The sequence below is a fragment of the Poecile atricapillus genome, chromosome 24, assembly GCF_030490865.1.
Source record: "Poecile atricapillus isolate bPoeAtr1 chromosome 24, bPoeAtr1.hap1, whole genome shotgun sequence".
NCBI classification, from domain to species: domain Eukaryota; kingdom Metazoa; phylum Chordata; class Aves; order Passeriformes; family Paridae; genus Poecile; species Poecile atricapillus.
This window is the reverse complement of record NC_081272.1, coordinates 200,510-223,338: the sequence shown is the minus strand read 5'-3', so window position 1 is coordinate 223,338 and position 22,829 is coordinate 200,510. Positions and strand designations below refer to the sequence as shown.

Here is a 22,829-nt window from a genome sequence, read left to right as displayed (position 1 = left end):
CTTGTGCTCCTTGAAGTTGAAGAAACCCCTTCCCAAATCCATGTGCTCTTGCAATCTCCACCTTGGGCCACTGAGCTGCTTTGATCCTGCTCACACCAAGGACATTCTGATGATCAGCTCTGGCTCCGAACCTAATGAATGTGAACCCTCTGTGTTCTGATGTGACATCCCAAGCCTCAGCAGAGCAATGACTCGTGATTCAGCACGGGGCACTTTAAATTATGCTGTGGAGTGTGACCCTAATTCCCAAGAACAGGTACTCATGCAGGGATGCAAGAGCGGGAAGTACACAATGGAACACAGGGAGCTGACAAGAGCCTTTCTGGCATATCATGACTTTCTGATCAAGCTCACCAACCTGGGATACGAAGTTGTTTTAGTTCTGGCTACACAAACACATTTTAAATCAGCAGTGAGCATGTCCCAGGGACTGGGGTGTTTTACCTGTGTTTCTGCACTGCTCAAAGAATGGAGATCCAGTGATGGGTCTGTTTTGAGCTCAGGCTCAGGAGCTGCAATTGGGGCTTTCACTAGGATGTCTTCTAATCCTGCATCTTTCTGGTCACCTCCCGCCTCTTTAGGAGCATCACTGTCTTTGTCCTCTTCGGATACCTGAGACTTGGGCCTCCTGAGGAAGGAGGAGAAGAGGCGGGAGAGACCCCGGCCCTCAGAGGTGCGACGTTCCTTCTTGCTCTGCTCCTCGTGTGTGGGGGTGTCTCCGTTGGAGGCCTTCTGCCTCTGGGGCTCCCCCTCTGGTGTTGGTTGAGCCCCTTCTTCCAGGGAAGCCTCTTGCTTCTGTGTTTCAGCAGCTCCTTCCTCCTCCTTGGCTTGCTGCTGCTCCGAGCTGTCAGCGTCGGCTGCTGGGCTCTTTTCTGTTGTCATGATGATGCTGGATGAGAGAAGAAAAAGGGCTCAGACAAGAGGTTCCCAATAACCATGTCTGACTGAGATATTCAAACCAACCATGGAGCACAGACACACCACGTTCACCAGCCACACCAGCCTGTCACAGAACAAGAGTGGGAAGGGACCCCCAGGGATCATCAAGTCCAACTCTGAAGTGAATGGCCTGTAAGGGGATAAAACCCTGACTGTCTCCAGTCTATAAAGTCAGCAAAAGCAAAGTCATTACTTTTGCTACAGTTTGCTTTGATGACAGTCTTTAAGGTCCCTTTCAACCTTAACCATTCTGGGATTCTATGATCTAAAACACACCAAACCACACTGCTGGGGACAGAAGGCATCAGTGTTGAGCAATTACATCGTCCTGCACCGGACAAATCCAGTGGAGCCCAGCAGGCTTTGGGATTCATAAGATATTTACACTGCACACTGGAAAAATGTCAAATGAAAAGGTTTCCAAACAACATCCATAATGGAGAGCAGATTTCCTCAGAGCTTGTGCTATTAAGCTGATGCAATGTTTATTTCAACTTTAGCCTGGGCTGTTGATACAAAAAGATGGAAATCACATGAGAAGAATATCTATTTAAGGTATAAAGAGGACCCAAAATAATCATGCTTTAGAGGGGATAGAACTAATCTTTGCATACCACATCACATGTATCTGCAGCAATAAATTGCCACTGCTTACACTGAGCAAATAGCATATAATCCAATATGCCTCAATCCCCCAGCCCAAGCCTTGGTGTATAAACATTTGCTCAAAATACACACTTAAAATTAAGAGACATTCCAAGATGTCATCTTCCTACATATTATTGCATTCATCAACTTTAATTTAACTCATCCTGATTGCTAAAAGAACCAGAGTGCTTGAAGGAGAAAAGCCCTCCTAGCTCTTCAAAGGATTTTCCCCTTGAGTTTAATGCAAACATTTCATATTATTTCTAACACCATGGTTAAATCAGGACAGCATCACAGACCTTCCCTGAACTTGTTTCTGCAGCAACACAGATTTCCTGAGGTTACAGGGTTGGGTTTGGGGTTTTTGTTGGGCTTTTTCACTTGGACTCAGTCCCAAAAGCCAGCCTTGGGGATGAGCTGCAGGTCTCATTTTAGCATGATCTCCTGCAGAAGCAGAAGACAGAATTACTCTCCACTCACCATCTCTCCTCTGTGAGCTGCTCTGGGTATTCCAAACCCAGTGGCGTGGCAGAGGCCACTGAAACAGCAGCTTCCAACCTGCACAAAGCAAACCAGGGCAGGGGCACCTCCCGAACTGGCTGTACCTGTGAAGACCCTACAGCTCCCCAGTACTTGAGCCCCCCAACCTCAGTGCTTATCCTTCTTTCTGGCCAAGAGCACAGCTGTAGAGAACACACAATATCTCTGTAGGCTTGGTGTCATTTGCACATACTCATCCCTCTTTCCTGCATCAAAATCCTTGAAACAAAACAGACTTAAAAGGAGCACAAGTCCTCATTGCTCACCCTTTTCCCAACACATATGGTTCAACCATAAAATCATGGAATGCTTCGGGCTGAAGGGACCTAAAACCCATCTCATTCCAACTCCTTGGGGTTGGCAGGGACACCTTCCACTAGACCAGCCCCATCCACCCTGTACTGATTAACTGGTGAGCAGATGCTGCCTAAACCCAGTGTTATCCCCACACAGCTCCATGGCTTCTGCTCTTGCAGACATCAGAAGACAGCCCAAACTGAAGCCAAACCATCCTCATTTTCCAGCCTGCACAGACACAGAGATTTATCTAGAATATTTTACAGTAGTTCAACACACCTCAACAGCTCCCTGTTGAGAAAGCCTTCAATCCTCAGGAGAAAGCTAAATCCCTTCTTTACGGCTCTCATTAAGTGATGGAATTTGAGTTCCCTGGAAATGACGGTGCTGCTCATTTGGGCTGTTCCATGTCGAGTTACAGAGGATCAGTGAAACAGGTATGTTTAGATATGTGTCTGTCACCCTCTCCTACCTGTCAGCCTACTTCAGTCTCTCCTTATTGAGGCACCCAGTAAGTTTAGTGATAGTAAACTGAACCTATGCTGCAGGAAAGAAGGGTTAATTAGAAATCGGGAAGAAATTCCTGCCTGTGAGGGTGGTGAAGCCCTGGTACAGGATGCCCAGAGAAGCTGTGGCTGCCCCTGGATCCCTGGAAGTGTCCAAGGCCAGGCTGGATGGGGCTTAGAGCAACCTGGTTGAGTGGAAAGTGTCCTTGCTCATGGCAGGGGGTGAGATGACATGGGCTTTAAGGTTCCTTCCAACTCCAACCAGCCTGTGATTCTGTGAAAAATCAAACTGATCCCTGTTTCCAAGCCTGGAAAAATGATTTATGGCTTATGTCATAACTTACTTAATTCCCGGTGGCTTAGTCTTTCAGAGAGATAAGAAAAAGGACTGTCCATGGGCAAGGTTCAGTTCTTGGAAACACAAACTGTCTCGCAGAGATGCCCAACACCAGATACCAGGCGGGACAAACTGTCTTGACCTTCCTACGCAAAAATGTGTGGTTTCACTGAACACTGCTGCTCCAGCAAGAGCTGGAGACAAAGATAAGACAGAATTTCTGCTAAAAATAGGCAAAAATCAAATAGCTTCAGCAACAGTGTGGTGGATTTTTTTAGAATGCATTTCTTCCCATTTCATAATATGTGTGAAAAGCACATAATTCACCAGGGAAACTACACAAAACACTGCTTGAAATAGAGAGCACAGCCTGAAAATTCAGTTTCGTCAAGACCTGGTGCACGTGCAACAAACCTGTAGGTGGGAGAGGAGGAAACTGCAGCTGCCACCAGCACGACTCGCTCCACGTGTGTGCTACATGTCCTACATGTGATTTTTACTACAGCAAAGAAAACACTGGACAGAGCTTTGAAGCAACTTCGTCTAGCAGAAGGTGTCCCTGGCCATGGCAAGGAGGTGGAATGTGACAGACTAAGGTCTCTGCCAGCCCAAACCAGTCTGGGATTCTATGACCATAGCAGAGAGCTCTTTACTTGGAGGTTTAAAACAAAGTAAGAAATTCAAATGCAATTAAATAAGCCACTCAACAGAAATTCAAACTTTAATATACCGTAAAGATTTGGAACCATTCAGAATTTACTTAATACATTTTATTAGAGGAATAATTAGTGCTGACATTTTATAACCCCTCTTAGAATTAACATGCCTCATCTTTCTGTGTTCGTACTTTGGATCCTGCAAAAAAAAGGATGCTGTCACTCAGCCTGACCTGGAGACTTCAGGAGCCTCACTGAACAGAGGAAAAATAAACCACCCAACACAACACAGATGGCACATTACAACTGCCCGGATTTAATTCTCACTAGACCAGCCCTAGTAATCTACTGCATGTCAGCAGCACCATGCCCCTCTCCCATCTCCTGCTATCGTACAGCTTTCCTATTTAAATGAGGGCAAAAATAGTAGCTCACCATCTGCTGAAAGCGAATCATTTATGTCAAATTGAAGACTGGGCTTATAAAATGACCTGACTAAATGGAGCAGTAAGTGCATTACAAGCAAAGGGAGCTGAGAGCTCCTCCTCCGTATCCTCAAAAATCCTCCTGGATGCTACAGAATTCCTTGCATGGAAAATCATGGGCTTTGCTCATTGGTGAATTGCTGAAATTTAAATGAAAGCATGTACTTGTCACTGGGGCCTTGTCTACAGCAATGGGTTTGGAAAGGCTTCCCGTGTGGGACCTGTCTGGAAAACTCACTTGAACTTGGAGCAGTTGGACCCAGAACAGAGACACGGAGAAGGCACATGCACCAGACTGTCAGAAAAATGTTGGCTAAGAAGACTAAGAAAAGCATCAGGTTAATACAAGTGCTGTTTTCTCTTCAGTAGCAAGCAGTAACTCTTGGGGCTCCCTTCCCTTCTGCAGCAGAGCCCAGAGCAGAAACAACATGGTTTGGTCTCAAACATACAGGGTCTGACAGGGCTGCTTCTGCAGAAACAAACCTCCAAACCCTCCTGGATGACAGAGGGGCTCAGCCTGGCAGGCAGCAGTCACTCCATAACCCTCCTCAGCCAAAAGAGCCGTATCTGTCCGACCTGGCAGAGGGAGGGAGGGATCCATCCAAGCCCATCCCCACCCTACCAGCAGCTCAGCCCCTGTGTGGTGCAGATAACATCCTGGGGCTGCTCCCTCCACCAGCCTCCCATGGAAGCAGGGAGCACAGGCACCCGGCAGGCACCAGCAATCTGTGCAAAGAAAAGCAGTGGGAACGGTGCTTACAAAAGCACCACGAGCGAGCCACTCCATCACAGGGAGGCAATGGCAAGGACAGACTCCGTCCCAGCAGGTCACTCCATCACAGCCACTCCTGACTCCACACCGAAGGAATACCCGCAGTGGTGATGACAGCACAGCAGAGATGACAATGCCACCACTGCGTGTGACGATGGCTCTCCCTGCAGCAGCATTCCACTTGTTAAAGCAACAGTTCAACAGAAATAAGCAATAGCTCTCCATCAGCTGAACAGAAGGAATTTTGCCATGAATTATTCATAAGATTTTTTTTCCCCCTGCCTGAACACAGATGTGTTTACTTACACTGTTCTTCATTTACACTCAAGGTTTAACATAACAGGGCTCATATTCTTTCCTTACAGTTACTCAAGAATAGGAGTAAAGCACTTTTTGCTTTTGTTGCTCTCCTTTTGGTTGCTTCCAAACCAAAGGTGTAATTAGAAGCCCAGAGGGCCCTGCACGCTCCTTTGATAAAGAGCTGCCTTCTAGATAAATACCACCCCTGCACACACACACACAGAGGCACCTGCCAGGATGAACCACTGCTACACCAAGAGCCAGAAGGATGTTTGATGCTAAAACATCTTAATAGGCTCCATCACTGACTGCCCCAGTTCACACACATGGGCTGTTCCTCCCCTGCATGCCAGGGACATCGAACTTAAGTGCTTCATTTGTTATTTCACGGCTGAAATGCAATTTGCATTCACCCAAGTGCCTCAAATACATCTGCCGCACCCTGGTACAACGCCCCAATTTCATTAAAAATAACCATAATCATGCAGTTATTCTGATGTTATTAGCACACAAGACATGCACAGTATTTGAACGGAAGGAACCACTTACAGAAAAGGCTCGGAGAACAAGCGCTAGGCTTGTTCTCTGCTGATCCCTCAAGAAAGCTGACTGAGAAAGCTGGGTGAAAACGTCCTCAACTGGCTTTCAGCTGGCTTTACTGCTTCAAAACTGCCATCAGATATCACAGAATCCTAGAATGGTTTGGGTGGGAAGGGACCTGAAAGCTTATCTCATTACACCCCCTGCTACAAGGCAGGGACACCTTCCACTATCCCAGAACGCTCCCAGCCCCGTACAACCTCACCCCGGACACTGCCAGGGATCCAGGGGCAGCCACAGCTGCTCTGGGCACCCTGTGCCAGAACCTCCTCACCCTCCCAGGGAAGAATTTCTCCCCACTCTCCCGCCTAATCCTGCCCTCTCTGTCAGTTTGAGGTCATTCCTTTTTATTCTCTCACTATCTGCCTGGGTAAAAGAGTCACTCTCTCTCCTTTTCATAAGCCCCTTTAGGCAGTGGAAGGGGCTCTAAGGTCTCTCTGGAGCTCTCTCTTCTCAGGGCTGAATACCCACAACTCCCTCAACGCGTCAAGGACACTTAAGTTAGCAATACACTACCCTAAGTTGATTCCAAGACCTTTTCTCCTGACAGCAACACTCCAGAAATATTTAATGCAGAGGAAACATCATTTTCCCCCACAAGAGCCTGCAGTGAGGGAAACTCCCGGGACATAGTGCCTAACCCTGTGGTGCCCGTGTCTGCCCAGGGGCGCAGCAATGTGGTTTTGTGCTGTTTTAATGAGTTTTAAGAAATTGTACCAGCTTCCAGACTGAGTTCATTTACCTGGTTTGCTCTCACATGCTCACTGCCACCGTCGAACAGTGAAACAAAGACTTCAAGGTAACTAAAATTACCTTTACAGTAATTATCAGCCTGAACATCGCACTTTTAAACATTAATGACTCTTACCTAGGAGTGCAGGAAGGCACTGGCCAGCTGCAGATTATCTACTAAATTCCTCAATTCTTGGTTTCCTGGCCAAACCCCAGTCACTTACACCTGCAGAGCAATACAGGGGATGAAGAAGCTGGAGATCTCAGAATCCACCAGCATGGAACAAGCCAGATCCAGCACAGACACAAATTCTGGCTCTGGAGACAAAATTCAGACAGAAAAAGTTCCAAGGAGCCCAAAGGAATGAGCCAGCGAGCAGGGGGGTTGTGAAGCTGAGTTTTGCTGGCTGGGTACAAGCACTGCAGGTATCAGCATGCAGCAGCCTGTGCTGCTCCTGAGCTAGGAGAAGGCTTTATTTCAGGAAGGCCCCCTTTGTGAAGTGTCCCATTCGTTCAGGGCTCAGCATCCCATGCATCAGCAAAGAGAGGAAGAAATCCATTCCCACCACAAACCTCAAGCTGTAAACTCCCAGTATCACAGAAAGAACCCAACCTTCAACAGCTTGAAAACTCACAAGACCAGGCAGCTTGGCTTTAGAGCCCACTAAGAGCTAACTGAGGTCCCCCATCAAAAGCAGCAGAGCCCACTCCAAGCTGGCTGCAGCTCCCCAAGGCACATAGCACTGGGCAACGCAAACTGGGATGCTGCTGACCTTGCCTCAAGACTCAGAACAGCAAAGCATCTTCTGTGGGCACTGTGCACAGGAGGGAGGTGAAGAGACACCTCCTCCAGAAAGCTCCCCTGTTTTTTTTCTCCCTTAAAAAAATACTGCAGATGACGGTTAAACTCTGCACCACTTCCAGAAAAAAAACAAACATGGGGACGATCCTACTGCACATCTGCAGGTTCCTGTTTATGCCCAAGGAGAGCAGGCAAAAATCCAAAACCTGGGTGTAAGCATGTTCCCAACAGACATGGTCCAACAAGCAGAAAACCAGACACTCAGCTGTTCCCCCAAATACTCAGAGCCAGAAGTCAGAAGCTGTTTGTAGAGCCTCAAGGCACCAAATCTGTTTGACTGGGACAAACCCCAGTGCCACCAGGGCCCCAGAAGAATGCTGCCCCAATGAACACAACACCAGAAAAACACTGCATGTCCCAGGAACATGCTTGGACACCTCACACCACCTCCAAAGGGATGGTTCTCTTCCCAGTTTTCCTGCTCGTGATGCTCAGTGACCACAAAGTCATCCTTGACCCTGGGGTGGCTCCACAAGCCAGGTAGCAAAGGAGAAGATGTTTCCTAGAAAATCATGGCAGATTTTGCAATACCTCCCACGCAGAGGAAGCTCTCCAGAATCCCTCACGGGATCCTGCATCACAGGGCAGGAAACACCCACCCAGAGTAAGAAAAAGCAATGGGATATCAGTGTTTGGATTAATGAGACATCCTCGTTGGCAATCCCCATCCCGTAACAGTCATTTAGCAAGGCTAGGGTGAAGCCCTCAGTGAGCACAGCTTCCCAGTATTTCCATTGCACAATGTTCTTTGTCCTCTATTTGCGCTATTTAGCCTGTTTCATGCATGCAAAAAGCACCTCAGGGATGCCTGGAGGTTCTGCCCTGTGTCCTCACACACATCTCGCTTCTGCTTCTACACAAGAAGATCCCACAGCACCACCCAGAACAGCCAGAGCTGGGGATGGGCACCGAGATGGTGGGAGACACCAGGACACAGAAGTAACATGGGGTAACACAACTGTCACCTTCCCAAGGCTGCACCCCAGCATAGCTGGCAGGGATGAAAATCCTCCCATCCCCAGCAGGAACAGGAACCAAACAAGGGGAATGTGAAGGAGCAGTTAAAATACCATCATACCCAGTCAGCAGTCAGTTATGGGCATGCAGCAGAGCAGCTGAGTCCTGTCACCTCCCAGAGCTGCTCCTTTTGTGAGTCAACAGACTGCAGCAGAACCCCTCCTGCCCCCCCAAGACTCGGCCTCCAGCCGTTTCCTCCAATCTGTTTTTTCCATCCAGCAGTGAAATCAGGCAGCTTTAGTTTTTAATCCCCTTAATTAGGGGTGTGCAGCAGTCTTCATTCCTTAATTACATCCATTGACACATCTGATGCAACACATTTACAAACAACCATTTTCACTGAAGATGGCTTTGAATCAAAATTGCTGTCGAATTCCCACACTGGCTGTGCACTGTCACCAACAGGGAGAAGACACAACATTGCATTCTGGATGCTTTAACAAGACACACAGCTTGGAAATGCTATTTTCATTAAACAATCACCTGTTCCTTTGGCAGGATTCAGGTGACTCCAGAGCAGAGAAACCACTGGCAGTCTGAGGCTTCATAACAGGAACGCAGCTCTCAGAATTTTACAGCATAAAAGTGATCATTCCAGGCAATCCTCTCAATACTGACCCAGGGGATGAAGGGATGGCATTTCAGTGCCTATCCTGATGATTTTGGTCCATCATCATTCAGTAGCTCAGTTAAAGGCAGACAATGGGGATGCTCCATTTCAGCTGCTCAGCTGTCAGGAATCCCTTTGATCCTCTGGGAGAGCAAACACCCAATGAGCACTTTATCACTCCCACTTCTGCTGCATAACCAAAATAATGACGCTGACACTTTCTGCCTGCCCACAGAGCCATGGCAGCATTATCCCACAGGGAGCCTGTGCTCACTCCTGCTTTGAATTACTGCCCCAGATCCCATCCTGATGCAATAATGGCTCACTAGGGCACAGCAGCTGAGCTCCAGCCGGCAGCCTGGCCTATAAGCAGTAGGAAATAGTGAACAGGATATTAAACACCATCATGGGGGGAAGGGAGAGCACTGATATAAAGAATGGGATGGAAGATAAGATGGTATTGTGAGGGTTTTTTCACCATTGGAGACCCAAGTAAGGATCCATGCTGGTTTCTGCAGCACCCTCTGCTCAGCTCCGGCATCAGACCAGGGTCGCTGCAATTATTTGCATGGAGGAAACGTACTCAAACATCTCTTTCTTCAGAATACAGAAAGGAAAAGGAAGTTGTGTTCACCCTCAGTACAGCAGGGAGTGGTCAGAAATACACTTTGCACCCACATTCAGGGGCTGTTTGCTCACACTTTTGGTTGCCGCCCTCCTTTCTGCGCTGGATGGGTCGGTGTGGGAGGCTGTGTGGGTTGTGATTTCAATGAACAAACACCAGCATGGCCATGTTCCACCGGCTCTCAAGAGGTATTTTCTACCTCTTCAACACCTACCTTTGCCACCCAGCACACCATAGCAGGGTTAGTGCTGAGTATCACACTGGTGCTCCTGGACATGCAAACACTGCTCCAGCCAGGAGCTCCATGGACAGCACGCGCTGAAAGGATCTCTCCTATCCTCCTGCCTGGCTGCACCACACCTGCTCTTTCTTCCACCACCCCCTGATTCCATCCAACCTTCTCTCCACTTCCAGGGGCTGCCCAGGACCCCCTTGCTCACCAACTCACATTTTTCTCCCTCTCATCAGTTCTTTCCATTTTATCCTATATTACATGCCACACTGGGAGAAGTTTAATGTCCCTGAGGGCATTAAAGGGAGCCTGGGCATATAGTCAGGTGGGCATGTGCACTGGGGAAACTGGGGCAGCACTTGGAAGTTGAATACCAGCTTTCTCCACTCCCACTGGTACCAGTGCAACCTGCCACGGCACAGCTGGCCACCAAGCAGCTGAGAAGACAACAGTAAACAGCTTCCAACTGTTTTAACGTTGCAATATTTTTAAATAAATAAAGAGCCAATAAAAACAAATTATTTTCTTTAGTAGGGATAAAGCACATGCAGAAAACAGTAGCTGGCTTAAATTTCTCCCTATTAAAATAAATTGTACATGTGGCCAGTGATGCTTTCTGGATAAGCTACTGGCCTTATATACACAATTTAGCATCCCACTGATACTTATTTTATGAGTTAGGTGTCAAAATAATCCTTATTCTATTCAAAGTGTGTACACACACAAGCCCCCAACAATATAACGGTTCTTTTGCAGAAGCTTTCCTGATTTTTCCCTTTTTTATGTTTAAATTCTAGTTGTGCAATTGCTTCATGCACAGCTGAAGCCACACTGAGCCCAAGAGTACTTCATCCACCTGAAAGCCCCACAGATTCCCAGAAACTCAGCACAGCTCGGTATTTATCAAGCATCAAAATCAACAGCAAATTAAGAATAAACCGTATTATTCTCAGTATTTTTGACCCAAAATCAACTGGTCTTTCCTAGTACTGAGGACTAAATGAAGAGCCCCAGCTAAAACTAAGCTGCTAAAGGGCTGCGAGTCCCACAGTCACAATTCCGGACAAGTGAGCCACTCTTTTCACTGTGCTGCTGACAGCAGGAGCCACAAAACAATATTGCCCAAATCCACATTCATGCAGCACAAGGGAATAAAATGCCACACAAATCCTCTTTTCTGCAGGCTCTGGTGATATCATTGTTTGGGTTAAAACTGCCATGAGAAGACCCTTCAAACGAGGCCAGGGTGAAAGAGTGGAGAGAGCAAAAAGCATTGGTGAGCTCACCCAGGTGCCCCAGCCAAGTGGCTCCAGCCAAACCCACTCTATATATTTCAAATATATAAATAAATATATTCTTAAACCACCTCCTTTGCGCTTCCTTCAGGTTCTCTTTCTATACACACAATCTGAAGGTAAACAGTCACCTGTTCTTCTCTAAGATGAAAAAAATGAACATACAAATGAGGTCTGAGCAGGCTGAGCTAGCTGGGAGGCACCTCCTTGCCAGTGTAAGCTGTGAGCAGGGCAATACGGAAAATAAAGGTAAAGAAATGTGAGCCCTTGCAGTGGCAAGAAGTGTAGTTTAAGAGTAAAAACCAAAAGCAAGAAAGAAACAAATGTAATGAGCTGGTCTCTGGTTAGGACATCGGTGCACAGCCTGAGCTCACTCCAGCTCCCCAGCTAAACAAGCTGCAAAAACTCTTTAGAAATTAACTAGAACTTCATAACACGAACATTTCATTCCCTTATTCCTAAAGGTGGGAGATGTTTAAAAAGTATCTGCCTTACCAGGCTGTGTCCCCTGTTCAGCGCCCAGGGAAGGAGAAGAGGACCTGCCCCACCCTGCTCCACAGGCTTCGGTTCGCTGCCTTTGCTTTGAAGCGCCTGCGTTGAGCACGGACCTCGCTGGCGTCACTGCCATGTGGATTTGCCATTTCCCAGGTGTTTTACCTGCTGACATTACGACTGCAAGCCTGTTTGTTTTATTAAACTGTGCCCTACTCTTCAGCTACCATCCAATTACTGCTCGCAATTACTCGGGGCTCAAGAACCAACATTAATTACAGAGTACCCTGAGAAGGAGGCTGCTGCCAGCTGAACTGCACAGAGCTGGAGCATCCAGGACCAGTCTCTCCTCTGGGAGAAGAAACAGATTCCTCATCTCAGTGGTGGATTAACAGTCCTGAGCATGAAGGGCAGATCTGGTGAAACAGATGATGAGCATCATAACCTCAGTGCCCAGATTTCAGCAGCCCTTTGGATTCCCCAAGTATCCACAGCAATAAATATCCATTTTCCCCTATGGGATGCAACAAAACACAGCATCAGTTCAAGCCTGGGCACGTTAACCCAGAAGTCTCCGGGATTAAGGGCACACACCAGTAACAGCAGCCAGTGCTGTATAAATAATGAGTTTTAAGTGCCTTTGGCAAAGCACTCAAAACCAGGAGCCCCCAAACTCTAAGGAAGAAATGCCTGAATACCATAGCCCTTCAAGCACAGTTCTTTATGGCATGAACTGAGCTGTTCAGGCATAAACAACAGACCTGGGAGGTTAAGATCTGTGCAGAGCCCGGGAACACAGGAGTACAGTGTGAGCGTTCGGGAAGGGCACAGAACGCCCATTTGCCTTCACACAGTGGCCTCTGCAGACAGCAGCATAACAAGTTATTTCACAACTCACATTGCTCAGATTGAATAATCCCCTGCAAAATATCCTTCTGCTGGATTTGGAGAAAGATCCCGTAAACTCTGGCCTCTTTTTTTCCTTTCTACAAATAGATCTCTATTGCACAATGAACTGATGCAGTGCCACTTGCATGAAAGAGTGATATGCCAGATGGAAACAGTACTTCACCATGATTATCTACTTATTTTTTAATTGATTATTAGATTTTTTTTTCTCAAAAATGTGCTTCTCCTTGGATAGTGCAGTGCACTTTCAAAGTGTTTCACCAACAGCACTGCAGAACTCAGTCTTGACAACAGCAGTGCTAGCAGCACTGTCTAGCAGCAGTGCTAGACTTCTAAATACAAGAGTAAGATTAAAAAGGTGAATAACTCTTCTCTGTGCTTCACTTCTGCTCCCAGACCTTGCCAAACACAGCTTTTGAGAAAAATCCATGTTGTAGCACTGGAGCAAGGGACACTATGGTGGCTTGAACTGCTCCTAGCAGGGACATGCCTGCATGGGGACACAGGGAACATGTCCCACATGGGGGACAGCGTCAGTCGCGTACTGTGGAGCAGCAGAACAAGCTTCTGTAACACACAACGTATTTCATATTAAGAGCAGCAATTAAATCAATTGGTGGTCATCCAGCGAGCTGCTACTTTACAGAAGTTCATTTTAATCAGCAAAACCAACTTCCAGCACGGTTTAGAGTAAGAAGGTGCCACACAAGCATACACATGCTCATGCCATTGGGAAACCCAGAATGGCTGCATAGGCTTCTGCAGCAGGTGGCTTATATCAAACACTTCATTAGCAGCAGCTGGGTGGGTCTCGTATTCCAAATGAAACACACACATCCCCATTTACAGTGTTTCAACCCAAAAAAGCCAGTCCTCCAACCAAAATGCAAGCACCACATCCATTTTTCTCCACAGTAAGTGCAGATCACATATATGATCACTGCAAAAGCCAGAAGGGACTGTGCTGGCACTGGCAAATTACTTGTGTAACAAATTATCAACTTAAAAATCAAGTATCTGCACTTGCTCCAAGCTGAATTTTTTTCCAATTTGCATTTTTTTAACAATTTGCATTTTAAAAATATATAATTCACAGCTTGGATCAGCAAAGACATTTTTGTTTTTTTTAAACATAGCAACAAATTTCAAGCCTGTTTCCCAAAGCACCATCAAAGAGCTCATCAATACCAAGAAGTCTGGATCTTGTGTTTGGGAATCAACTCTTAAAATTAATTTTTCACAAAGTCTGTTTTCTTATTTTTGAGAAATTTGCCCCATCCTGAGCTCTAGTGACTCATCCCCAGATGTCTCTGACTTGCAGCACCTGAACTGACTGTATCCACGAAACACCTCGTGACTTGGCAAAACTACAGTCCATGGGTGGGAAAGCAAGCAAGGAGATCAACTCAGAAAAACAGACAAAAACTGCAAGTTCCCCAGTCACTGTTTCTTCTTGAGATGTGGAACTGAGCAACTGCTGGGGTTGCCTGACATAGGGATGCTGAGATGATGCTCAATCTCATGAGGTGCAGCCGGCTGCGTGTCTGCCCTGTTTTCCTAAATCCCAAATGCTCTTGCTCCAATAGCAAAGCTCTTACAATGCTTTACAGCAGAGAGGCTTATGCTTTTCTCTCTCTACTTGTTTTTTGTTTTAAAGAAATGTCTCAAAATATTTTCTCAGGGAGTGTTTCTGCTGAAGGGAATTGGGGAAAAACACAAGCAGACACTTGAGGTAGACAGGAACCTCCCACTCACAAACCTGTTTCAGAAGTGCACGGCTGCAGCTCCAGTTATGTTCTCTCCCCCCAAGTCTAGAAAATTTATTAGAACAAGTATTTTAGTAAAAACCAAAATGTTCTTCACCAATCCTATAGTATTTTTCTAGTAGTAAAGCTGAAGTGCTATGAAAATTACAATTAATCAAACCTCAGCTTCAGTATAACTCATCACTCCTTGGTTTTCTGCCACAGTCAGAAGTTTCAGAAGGTTAACCCGTTTCCAAAACAAGCAGGATCTATCAGCAAATTTTCAGCTGATTTTGTAGTTAATACATCAAAAGGGCAGAGTTCTTTGTTTCATTACATTTGTGTTTTCAAAGTCCAGGCAGGATGTGGTACCTCTGCACAGCAAAACCAGGGCTGAGCACTTTTAGCATCTGCTCTTACCACAGACGTGATTTACAACTGTTTATGCTGAGAAATCATGAGAAACTATTAATGCATAACCGCTTCCCCCAGCAGCACCAGCCCAGAAAACAGAGCCAACCCTCCACACAGGTTAGCACCTCACTAAGACATCAATGAGCTCCCTGCACACCTTCCAGGCTCCTGAACCTGTGTGTGATGGAGCTGCGGGCACGGGGCGCTGGCACCTCTCCTTCATTTGTGTCTGCAGAGAACCTTATCACTGGCACAGATGCAGCTGTGCATCTATCTCAAAAGAAGGAGAAAAAAGTTTAATTCCACTGTATTTGCATATTCTGTGTATAATATAATGTATTTGCATTCCCTGATTGCCAGCCTTTGCAGTGATTAGCACCATGCAGATCAAACCCACCAGTGCAATAATCAAGCAATGCTCATGCTGGAGAGTCCAGCTCAATTATAAAAAGAAATAAACCTGCAAGAAAATCATCACAGTTAAATACGAAATTTCTCTGTAATTGCGAGCCTCCTTGCTTTGTGAACTCATCCCTAATGTCCATTATCTACTCCCATTCCTGCCTCCAGAGGCACGCAGGCAAGTAACACTGACAGATACAGTTTCCCCCAGCACTCCTTCTTGATTCATCATGCAACAGGGACTCTTTTTTTAATAAACCACGTCTTTGTAAAAGGACTATCACCATACATCATCACCAGGGTAGATGAAGAGAGTCAATCATAATTTTTAAATAAACCAAGAACAGCAGCTGCAAAACATGAAGCCACTAACACTGTTCATGCCACTGCTGGCTTCCCCACTGGCATCTGATGGGTGTTTGCCAGTGGAAGACCACCTGAACCAGGAAGAGGAATATTTTCTGCATTGGTACCCCAAAACTGAGGGGATGGGAGACACTCAAAACACTGTGCTTCAGAACAAAACAAAATAAAAAAAACTTGCTTCAGTGTGTAAACAGAAGAAAAAATGTTATTTTTTGAGACAAACATGCTTGAAAACCCTGAGTCCCTTGGGTTCTCGTTATCAAGGGGATGAAGCATCCCAAACCGCACTGAAGAGATGGGCAGGAATGGGGTCCTGCACTGGGATGGGAACAACAGCTGCTCTGACCTCATCTACCAACCCTAGCTTTATTCCACCATTTCCTGGAGGAGTCAAAGAAAGAGTAGAGACAGGTGGGAGCAAAGAAACTGCCACTGCCACCCATAAACAAAGGAAATGTTTTTTTGAAGGCAGCATCTAGGTAGACCTGCTGGAAACAACAGAAGCATCAGTTACAACATGAAAAAACCCCTCCAGAAGTCTGAAGAAACTATGGCACTCACTAGAAGCAGTATCAGAGGAATTTAGCACATGGCCATTTTCCCCCACTATCACCAGCGTACCCTTCCCATATTGATGCAGTTGTTCTCACTGCAGATAAACTCCCCTCTCCAGGGCCACCCTGACAATATTGAATTTTTCAGAAAGCCCTGAGGAATGAAGCCAGCTCATCTGTGTGAATCACCAAACTCATATGTCTGCAAGACCCCTTTTCCATCATGCTTCAACCCCTGCACATGAAAATCCATGGAAAAGCAATATATATGTACCCTACATTCTTCCCCTTCCGAAACAGTTTCTTCTTCTTCTTCTAATTGTTGCCCCTCTTTGAGAAAGTGTGGGGGTCCTTAAACCCTTTTGACTAGAAATACATATAAATAGCTAAAAATTCGCATTTTCTCTGCACCTGAACTCTTCTCCAGGCCCCAAAAGCTTCCAGCTTTTCCTTGATGAAAGTTATTCCCGCAGCTGGACCAGGCAGCCCACATTGAGTTTATCACGTTGCTACTTCATGTGCGCATTCACCAAGACTCTCACAAGCTTCTCACCACACACTCAACTTTCAAGTTGGCAGTTGAAGATAAAAAAGCAGTGATATCAGCATCAGCCACCGGCACCAATCCCAGGAGGAATGGAGGCTCATGTGAGCAGTGCTGGTGCTTCCCAGGAGGAGGAATGGAGGGACACCAGGGAAGTGCTTGGTACTCATGCCACCTGTTTTCTCCCTGCTCAAATTGTAATACATGCTACTAAGGTTCCTATAAAGGGTGTTTTCTTGCATGGAATGGGACCCCTTCCTCCTACAAGCTATAGGGGTCTGCCTTCTGTCTGTGTAAGGGTATGTTTGCATGATAAATGGCCTTTACTGCCTCTATACACTTATACACATTCATGCAGGATGATAGTTAAGTGATTTCTTTTGACTTCAGACCAACAACCACCCCCACAACTTAAACACACAATTTCCATCTTGCCTGTCAATTCACTGCCAACCAACAGTTGTAAACCAGGTATTTAGGCCAGAAAACTTTGGCCTAATGCTGGATTTCAAGATTTTTCAGAGCAAACGAGCAGCTGAGTTTTCATGGTACATGAAGGACAGGAGGACTGCTTTGTACCAGGAGGATGACAGCTCACCACTGCTCTTCTCCAAGTGGCTGTGTCCCTGGAGGGTCCCATTGGCTTGTGTCTGATGTACATGTCAAGGTGACACTGCCCAGGATATGTGTCTTTGCCAACAGGACTATAACACTACACACACACAATCCAATAAAGGACAGACCAGCAGTTTTTGTTTGGGAATTTAAGGAAGTTTTTTGTCAGTCTGCAGAATGTCACCCTGAGCATTTTCCCATAAAGCCCCAGGGCATCCTGCTCTCCTCTGGCCCCCATGTCAAGAGGAGAAATAAGGGATATACATTTAGGTGAGATACCAGGAAAAGATTTCTTCACCCAGAGGGTGGTCGGGCACTGACCAGACTCCCCTGGGAATGGTCAGAGCACCAAGGCTGCCAGAGTTCCAGGAGTGTTTGGACAATGGACAACCCTCTCAAGGATGCACAGGGTAGGATTGTTGGGGTATCCTGTGCAGGGCCAGGAGCTGGACATGATGATCCTTGTGGGTCCTGTCAAATTCAGGAGGTTTTGACACTGGTTATAGGACCCTCTTATCCACTGGTTCAGGAACTGGAAGGCAGCATGCAAGGCAGGGCTGCAGGAGGAAAAATATTTGCTGGCTAGGGCAGCTGAAGCTGGACCTGAAAGATTTTTATCCTTCCATGAACCAGCCCCTGCACAATGACAAACAACTCCTAAAACTCCCCAGGAATGGTTACCAACTGCACGTTTCTCATTTTCCAAGTGCCTGTCTCAAGGCACTGCAGGCAGCTCACAGAGGCAGAAACTGGGGCTGGACTATAAAATGTTCCATCATGCTCCATGTCAATGGGATAAAACCAAACCACCCTTCAAGCTGTCCTGGAGCATCCAGACCGTCTGAGTGAATTGCGAAGACCAGCTCATGCCTTTGATTCATCTGTACATAGGCATTGCAGATGAATTCGGGTGGGAATTATTAATCCTGTCTTTGGAGCAGAGTTTGAGTAACAGGGAATAAATACAGCCTGGAGCCCTGGACACAGGGATGGGACCGTCCCCACTTACACCCTGCTTGCTCTCATATTCAGTGATACACAGGCCCTAGGGAAAAGTCCATATGGAATCATGCTCCAAGGCCACGCCAGCACAGGAAGGAAAGAAGATGCTGTGGGACCAGCAGCAGCACGTGCCATCTTCCATCTCTAAGGGTTTGGCTCTGCAATTCTACTATAAAGCCGCATGAGCAGCTTAGTTATTTATTTAACTAAAAGCTTTTAATTATCTCTCTCACACACACATTCTGTGGGGCGGGGAAGGAGTGGAATAATCAGCCTACAACCAGTGACCAGAGGGTTCAAAGGAATTGTGGTTTTCATAGAAATAGCTAACTAGCCCAATTCTTCTTCCACTGCTTTCAAAGTGTACTCCTATCCCCGGGCTCCAGCCACGGCATGCTTTGCTGTGGTTACATCTCAGGCTGAGCTGATCCCTGTAAGAACAACTCAACTTTGACAGAGCAAAGGATCCTCCACAGGTCTGGGCTCCAGGTTTCCTGAGGCAGCCATGGAGGGTTATTCCATGGTGTGACCCTGTCTGCAAGCCAGGCTGACATGTGATGGCACTCACCTTCACCAGCAGATGGACTGGGCTGCTCCCCAAAAACACCCATGTGGGACAGAAGCAGCCAACACTGTGGCCATGGCCACACAACCAGGCAGCCGTGGAGCTCTCCCACTGCCTGCAATAAGAAACGCTTCCCTGAACCGCTCATCTTCCTACATCTTTTATGCTCTGAGTTGAGATCAGGAGATACAAAATTCTCAGTCCCTTCCAAAAGCACCAGAGTTCGAGTGCTGTGAGACTTCATAAATTATAAATTACAAAGCACTGCTGTCGACATTTGCTCCAAGCACAGCAGCAAAAGCAAGCTGGGATGGGAATTTGCTTAAAAATCCCGAATCAGAAATGCAGCAAGGTCCAGAGCAGCATGCCCTGGAAGAGTACAATTGCTTGAACACACCCCCCAAGCCCACACAATTTCCCTCTCCATGGAACTACTTCATTTAAAGAAAAGCAAAAACAAAAAGAAAACAGAGAGAGAGAAAGATTTAGTCCATCTACACAATCTACATGGACAAATTAAAAACACTGGCTTTTAATACATGATGTGAGTGGCATTACACAAGCAAAAATTCACATAAACAGAAAACAAGTGTAAACAACCGACTGAACGTAAAGAAACTAATAATATTAATCTGGATTAAGTACAAGCCATAAACATTCCTACCTAATCCATCCAATGGACAAAGATAAATCCCTGCTACACTGCATCCTACAGCTCTTTGCAATTTAAGTACTGATCAAAACAGTAGTAGATAAGACATATAAAGGGAAATCTTTATGCATCGTTGCCTGCTTAATCTACACAAGATTACAGCAACGGACAAGTACCAAGAAAGCAGAATAATCACTGCAAAAGATCCCCAGGCCCAGAATGCAATTTCTACTCCTGATGCAAAGCTTTATATTGAACTTCCCCAGAGAAATACATGAAGCAACAAACACAGCTCCAAGCCTAAACAACCTGAGTATCTTCTACTCCCTAATGCTCTAAGAAAATTGCACAGAAGTTAGAGGGAAGCCAATAGATCTGCAGTGAAGTTTAAAAGTACAAAATAAGGTTTATGATAGGGAATTATTTGCATCTGTAGGGCTGCTACAGGGACCCTCACACTGTCCTAATAAAGCCCTTAGATTCATCACAGTTTATTCCCAGGAATGTAAAAGCAGCTCCAGCAAGTTCAGACACCGAACCAGCGTGGCACACCACTACAGCTCAGCTCTACCTCCCCCCTGCAGCCCCATCCACACATGCCTCCATCCAGAGGGGTGGGAAGCTCCCACTAGGAGCTGGGACCCCTGGCCTGGGGAGAGCCCAGAGCTTTCCCACTCAGCATGGACACAAGATCTCTGAGCACCACTAATTTCTAGGGCTTTTTCCCAGAAATTGGTGAAATACAGCAGTAAGAGGCTGAAGAAAAATCCACCCGGCAGTGACACGGGTATTGTCACGGTTCCCTCAAATGAAGAGGCTCCCAGCACAAACCCCTCATTTGGGGACACAAGGAAAGATGTTTGAGGAGAAACTCCTAGTCAGATGCTGTGGATACTCAGCCAACACTTCCACTGAACATCTAAGGATGAAGAGCCTGAGGGTCACCTGCTGATGCCAAAAATCCAAGATTCCTTTGAGATGCCAAATAACTGCTGGTAAAAACCTAGTACAGAGTCACTGCCTTCCATCAGCAACCCTTCTGTACACACAACTTATCCCAGCACATTATATGCCATATCCACAACATTATCATCATCCACCTATCAATGTATAAAAGCACACGGAGCATCCCAACATCCCTGCATACCCCAGCAGAGCATCACTTTAATCTCTAATGAATGAATTTGTGGAGGTGGTTGCTCACTAGATAAGCCATATCCTCACCAGCCTATGTCCCATCCATTCAAATATCTGCTCAACAAGCAGTAAACAGGACAGTAGGAAAGATGCTGTTTTACCGATTTCCAAAAATCAAATGCTATCGAATGAAAAAACACCATGGATGCTCATGCAGATCACACAGGCACTTGGCAGGGAGATACTGGAGCCAGGAGCTGTAGGTTTGGAGCATCATTGCCTGAAGCACTTGTAGGCTTTAGAAACATAAAATGTTTGGAAACAGGCTGAGAGGAGTCCTTATTCCTCAGGATTGCTGCTTTCCCATGAAAAGCTTTGCTTCTGGTAAGATTATTTGTTTGAACTTGCAATTGTGAGATCAGATGAAAACACAGGTAATTCGTGTTCTCGTCATCTAAATTGATACAGGAAATAATGAATGTGTTTATAATAGAAAAAAAAAAATCATCCTTCTCTCTGTTTCATAAGGCTCTGAGTTTTCAAAGTAAGGAGCACACACTATGTTTATCCTGAAATTTACCTTCCCCAGCAGATTATGTTTGTCCATGGGAATCATAGAAAATCCTCACCTTCTTTATTAAGGCCTTAACAGGAGAGATATGCAAAGGACCCCACTGCCTTTTAAATCCCTCCCAATACTCAAAATTTCCCCACAAGTGCAACTGAAGATGCAAGATGATGCAAAATGTAAACATCAAGAGTACCAGCATCACGGACATGCAACACACAGCCCCTTAACAACCATCACAATGCTGTAGGAAAGCCTTCAATTCATTAAATATGGCTGGACCAACCACTAAAAAAGAAAAACAACCTACTTTGGATCTCCACAAAGCAACCTTTGACGCAAAGGGAGCAGATCCTGGGGCAGCAACACATGAGTTAGCTAACTGTGAAAGGAATTGCTCTCCACAGCATCACAGCAGTACCAGCAGCCAGGGCAGGCCCTCCACATCCCTCATCCAGACCCAACATACTCTGCCCCACGAGACCTTACAGAGATCATTTTTACATATCTCAACTGTGAATAAGAATCACTAATTCAAAGACCATCCCTCCAGATCTAGCAAACTAAGACAAGCAAAATCCAGTGTGTTTGAAAAGCCTTCAAATCCTGAGTGGAAAGAGCAAGGTAAGGCAGAAATGGAGTTTATGGTACTGTTCAAAAGCAAGATTTTCATGGAATAGTTTGAATTGGAAGGAACCTGTTTTGCTTTGCTTCTCCAGTATCTTCATTAAATTAACACACAGAATTAAAACTGAAGCAGCATAGAACCTACCCCAGAATTTGGACAATCTCTAAGAAATTTTCTCTTTACCACCAAACATGCAATTCTTGAATTACCACTTACACAGCCACAGAGGGAAGAGCTGCCAGACCCTGTCCAAAACCAGCTTCCCCAAACCAGTGCACAAAGGGTGAACAAGTTCCTTTTCCCCAAAAAACAGGGAAGTGAGGACTTGGGACACTTGCAGCTGCAGCACTCTGAGGTGGACAAGGTGGATTTTAATTAATTCCAGACCTTCCGGAATAATTTTCATTATAAACGATGCCTCACTGGAGATAGGAAATAAAAAATACGCCTTGGTGGAAAATCCAGTAAGAGCATCACCTCCCAGTGGGCCAATGTGTTTTCTTGAGCTACAATTCAGGGGAATGCAGGACAGGAAAGAGCCCTTGCCTGACTGATGCCAGACCACAACATCCACATTTGTCCCACGGGTGGGTGAGCAGGCATCGGCCTGTGGAGCACTTCCCCAACAGCCATTCCCCGCCATGTCTCCTTTCTCCTGCTCCTCGTCCTGCACAAAGGGCTCCGGGCAGAGCTGGGGATCCCAGCGCGGCCAGGGCAGCCCGTCCCAGCCAAAGGGGACCCTGGGTGGCAGCTCTGAGCTGCGTGTCCCTAGCCCGCTACCCC

At 46.2% G+C, this 22,829-nt stretch overlaps 1 protein-coding gene across 21 annotated transcripts in view; it reads right to left on the bottom strand.

Moving 5' to 3' along the window:
- The window catches only part of EPB41 (erythrocyte membrane protein band 4.1), a 91,036-nt gene that overhangs the window by 48,576 nt on the left and 19,631 nt on the right, over nucleotides 1-22,829 (bottom strand). For all 21 annotated transcript variants that reach the window (XM_058856188.1, XM_058856189.1, XM_058856195.1 and 18 more), the window contains one exon: nucleotides 445-889. In XM_058856188.1, the coding sequence (XP_058712171.1) occupies nucleotides 445-882 (438 nt within the window). In that variant the 5' untranslated portion in view covers nucleotides 883-889. Of the gene's footprint in view, nucleotides 1-444; nucleotides 890-22,829 lie in introns of those variants that run through there.